The sequence below is a fragment of the Sinocyclocheilus anshuiensis genome, unplaced genomic scaffold, assembly GCF_001515605.1.
Source record: "Sinocyclocheilus anshuiensis isolate Anshui unplaced genomic scaffold, SAMN03320099.WGS_v1.1 scaffold1151, whole genome shotgun sequence".
NCBI classification, from domain to species: Eukaryota; Metazoa; Chordata; class Actinopteri; order Cypriniformes; family Cyprinidae; genus Sinocyclocheilus; species Sinocyclocheilus anshuiensis.
Window position 1 is genome coordinate 579,734 of NW_015548202.1, and position 5,243 is coordinate 584,976.

The 5,243-nt window shown below is 35.1% G+C and overlaps 1 protein-coding gene across 1 annotated transcript in view; it reads left to right on the forward strand.

Moving 5' to 3' along the window:
* Positions 1–1,051: 1,051 nt before the first annotated feature.
* The window catches only part of LOC107653364 (programmed cell death 1 ligand 1), a 12,731-nt gene continuing 8,539 nt past the window's right edge, over positions 1,052–5,243 (forward strand). Inside the window, exons 1-3 of the mRNA XM_016440061.1 lie at positions 1,052–1,102; positions 3,318–3,384; positions 4,621–4,974. Of these exons, the coding sequence (XP_016295547.1) occupies positions 1,085–1,102; positions 3,318–3,384; positions 4,621–4,974 (439 nt within the window). The 5' untranslated portion in view covers positions 1,052–1,084. The remainder of the gene's footprint in view (positions 1,103–3,317; positions 3,385–4,620; positions 4,975–5,243) is intronic.

Below are 5,243 nucleotides of genomic sequence, written 5' to 3' on the forward strand. Positions count from 1 at the left end.
TGGGAACCCCAGAACATCTCATTCATACCGTGATGATGCCATTCAATTGCTCTGATACCAGCAGGAAGATGATCACAACCAAAAATTTCCAACTACAAGACATCCAGAATGTCCTGGGGTTACATCACCATTCAGTGCTATTGAAATGACATGGTTTGTTATTTTTTCACCTTGAGCCTTATAAACAAAATCCCCAGATATTATTTACTGTCATACGACGCTTTATCCAAGCCAAAAACATAAGTAGCATTGCATAAGCCACAGATCATGAGAAACAGATCTAGCTATTGAACTTTAAAGGAATTAAAATGTCAAAACTAACAAATTTGTCTGTTCCTCACACAAAGGAAAACTTGCAATATAGTGCACGAGTCTAGACTGTTATGACATTTTAGAGATTGTTTGGTCATTTTGAAGTCCTCGTCCACTTTCATTACATGAAAAGAAAGAAAGGAAGGAAAAGATGTGAGTAAACGATGACACGTTTTCATTTCTATTCGAGAGCAGGATGTTGAAGTGTTTTCAGATGTTTTATCCGAGGAGAACTGTTGGAAACTGATACTACATTCCTCTAAATCCCTCTCAGCTCTTCTCTTCTCAAAATGAAACTGTTAAACATCTTGTGAAACACTCAAAGGAGTAAAATTGGGAAGGAAGACTCGTTTAGTGTTCAGGAGAAACAGACAAGACTGAGAACTTTCTTTGGGCAAAGTAAGAATATTGCTATCTATTTATCTATCTATCTATCTATCTATCTATCTATCTATTATCTATCTATCTGTCATCTATCTATCTATCTATCTATCTAACGAGACTTCCTTGTGTCATCTGACTTGTTGATTCCAGTGAGGGTTTCCCGGATTGAGTGATTTAACGGTGCTGTCACTAAATTCTCGGTATCCGTGAATGCGAAAGGAAGCTAAACGGATTTTCTCCCGTGAGACTAGCTTTTCTTGAGGGCTTCTCCGATTTGTCATTGGCAGGCAGCCAATCAGCAGCGAGCTCTTGAAAAGCGTGTTACAGCTGATCCTCTCGCGCAGAATCAAAACAAACATCCACAGGTTACAGTAACAGGCACCTGCTCATGTGCGACTGTCATCAAGTAAGTTAACATATCGTGTAGAATGTGAGCTTTACTAGTAGGTATAGAGCAAATGAATTAATCATGATTTGGGAAGTAGAGTTTCACTGTTTGTTTTTGTCATTTTAAAGTTTTATATTTTCAGCTTGGTTGCTGCTGCTGACGTGTGATAACACCCAGGTTTAACATCCTGTTAACATCCTGTGTTTGCTGCATACTTTGATGTATTTTTGCAATATGATGCACTTTAAAAAGATGCAGTTTTTGTGCAGAGAAATGTTGGTCTCTGATGTGTGAAAGTGAAGTGTGAAATGTCATAGATGTTAACAGTAATGGAACTTTCTAGTGAATATTTTTTATTTATTTATTTTATTTTATTTATTTATTTATTTTTAGTTATGCTGTATCTGGAGGTTCAGAAAGCCGAAATTCAGTCAGTTTTTCCCTGTTCTTTTATATATAAGGGCTGATTTCTTTGTTGTCAGATAGCAAGATGCCACTTACATTAGATGTTAGATGTACCATGGCATTAGATGTTGTACCACAGTAACAATTTATTTAGTTAGTGAGATAGTATTTCAAATTTAATTAATTAATTAATTCATTCATTCATTCATTGTTATTATTATTTTAAAATATGCCATGGACCATGGTAAAACCATGTTTTTTGACAGTCTTTGCACTTGCAGTACCACAATTGTTTTGTAATGGACAGTGCCATATTCTATTTAAATGTCACTATGTAGATCTTTAATGACCCTATATGCTGTTCAGATATATAGACATACAGTAACCTACAGAGTATTAGATGGGTGGTTTATACTTCTAGTTCAGATCTGCACTCTCAGAAATAAGGTACAACACTGTCACTGGGGCAGTACCCTTTCAAAAGGTAATAATATGTACTTTTAAAGTACTATGTACCTTTAAGATACTAATATTAAGGGGTAATAAGGTACAAAGATATATCTTTTAGCTTTTGTACCTTAAGGATAATGCCTCAGTGACAGCTTTGTACCTTGTTTCTGAAAGCGTATAAGTATGAATTTCCTCATTCAGGCTAAAATAAATAATCTGTGTTCTTAACTGGAATTAACACATTTGTGGTAGATTAGGGCTGATATATCAGAGGTTGTTAGTTGAAACCCAAAAAAAATGAAAGGGAACTTACTGGAGTACATGAGGTTTGCTTGCCAACCACTTAACCCCGGGTTGCCCAAAGGTATGCCATTTTTCTGTAAATGGGTTAATGTGAGAATGTGTGTGTTTTTTTTACATCAATAACTCCCTCGATTTTTTCCTGTGACGTGAACTATAGTAACCTGGGGAAATCAGCTTCAAAGTCACTAGTTTCCTGCTCCTGCAGTGTTGAAAATCAAGTGAAGAGTTTCTGATAATATCATCCCTCCCAGTCTCAGATTGACTGATTGGATGAAGAGATAAATGTCTTTTTATGATCCACACATGCAGTCCGCATTGTACTACTCAAAAATGCAGTGACTCAGTCACTGGGGAAAAATTAATTACATTTTTAGCTCTGTATAGAAACTTGTAATTTGTCTAATTTATAATTATTATAATTTGTCAATTTATATTTGTCTACTAAATTCATGCATTTCGTACAGAAGCATTTAGATGAATTATGTTAAAAATCCAAACTTTTGACTGACAGTAACTATTAAACAACATGCAAAACTTTATGAAGTGTGTGTGAGATATCACTCATTACACTCATTATGATACACATTACATTATGAACATTTCCTGTACTTAACATATACGTCAGAGCTTTACTGTTATAATGTCTCTTATGGAAATTGCTGTTGGTTATATCAGTGGGGAGTATGAGTAAGATTAATAGGATGAGCTTCATTTAGAAAGAGATGGACCTTCCTGAGGAAGAACCGTTGCTTTATTTCTCTGCCTGTGTGAGATGTTTTACCTGGGGCTCTTTAGGTTTTCTCCCTCATGTGAATCAGTTGATGAATCATCTGCAATGATGCCCCAGATCTGAGCCATTAAACCGCATTCATACCTGTTATACATTTTTGTTTTTTTTTGGTCTGGTGGCATTTGTAAATCAAGAAGTACTTCACTGCTGAATCATTGTGGTCATGACATCAGTGACCAGACTATCAGCTGAAACACATGCAAACACTTCATAACTGGCTCAGTTTGGGCTTGAGATCAGGAGGATTTATGTGATATCAGATTGATGTGTTGTGTTTACCTGCAGGGGTCAATGAGGGGGATGCTGGTCGTCGTATTTCAGGCTCTGCTGTGGCCTGTCGTCTCAGCATCAGGTATGACTGATATACATTAAACGTATCTGTCTGTTTTCTGTTCTAGATGATAAAAGATGAAGCTAGAAAGTGCTAATCAGTGGTTTATCCTAGACATTAATTAGACTAAATGGAGCAAATGATCTTTCAACTGCTTTAGAGTTTGAGAATAGATCTCAGTGTTGTCTCAAACTGATGATCTGAACATCATGATCTGAACTGCTCTCTACATTCATTTTATAGCTCTAGATTCTTATTGGATGATGAATAGTGACTCATTTGAGACGAATTTAATACATAAAACATAACCGAGAACTCCTTAAGTCTCGTGAGCTGTGAAAGAGCAACATTTGAGCAATAAAAAATTCCTTTGATCATTTCACTTCCAGGTTTGAATAAGTAATTCATACAGTGACTCTTAGAAAGTGAACCATGGTAATCATAGTTTCAGCCAAAATGCACTGTTAAAATGTAAATATAATTTTAAATATACACTCTAAAAAATGCTGGGTTGTTTCAACCCAACTTTGGGTCAAATATGGACTAACCCAACTTTTGGGTTAAAAATTTAATGTAATTTATTTTCAATAAATATACTTTCCTCATATTTTTTTTCAAAATAAATTTACATTGTAAATACATTCATATTGTCCATAATGTTTTTTTAGAAATACATTTTGGGTCCCTTGTTTTATTACACTGTTAAAAAAGTAAATTGATTATATATATATATATATATATATATACACATACACACACACACACACACACACACACTATTTATTTATTTATTTATTTGAAATGATAAACAAAGAATATTGGAGTAGGTTATACAAGAACATGCTATTTTAGTCTTTCTACTTCCAATTTTTACCTTTAATTCATTATTTAATTCTTTGTAAAAAATTTCCTGAGTGGAAATTGTTTCACACCAGATTTTTTTTTTTCAGCTTAAAACCCACACTAAATTATTATTCAAGTAGTGTAACAAATTTAAATATGTGATGTTTTGTAAGAAGCCTTTTTTTTTGAGTTACTATAGTTGTACTGTAGCAAATTTAATTGTAGAAACCCTAACTGTAGGTTACTGTAAATGGCCAATTTTAAGTCAAGCTTTTTTCAAAGTGATCATAGGTGATAATTGTAGTTTTTGAGAGATAACACTAAAGTTTTCTTATAAATCTCATGATACTGAAGTGTGTATATCTCTAAAATGATGATGATGATGATGATGATGTCTCATTTGTCTTCCTCCAGCCCTGTTTACAGTCGGTTTACAGGAGAGTGCTTATGAGGCAGAGCTACATGGAGACGTCAGGCTAGTGTGCTTGTTCTCCAAGGTTAAAAGTCTTTCCGACCTCACTGTCATATGGAGCCGAGTCGAGCCGAAGCCGGCCGTGGATGTGTATCGGCTGGAGAGAGGCACAGAAAACCACAATTACACCAGTGCTGCGTTCATAAAGCGTGCACAGCTCATCCACGAGCAGCTGAGTGAAAACAGAGCGGTGCTGCACTTGAAAAAGCTCTGGATAAAAGATTCAGGCATGTACCGGTGCATCGTGAAAGAGGGAGATGATGGAGACTACAAGCAAGTCACGCTCAATGTTACAGGTGCGTTTGCCTTACAAAACTCAGCTTGACAAAGAAATTCATAAAGGGAACATGATAGCTGGCAACATTTTTTAGATGTATTTTGGTTGGTTTGCATAGTTAATTAACTGCAGCAATGCATTTTGGGACCCTTAAGAAGACTCTTTATGCAGTATGTATTAATAAATGTTATGTATTATAAATAGTGCTGTCAAGTGATTAATCGCGATTAATCGCATCCAAAATAAAGTTTTTGTTTACATAATATATGTATGTGTACTGTGTATATT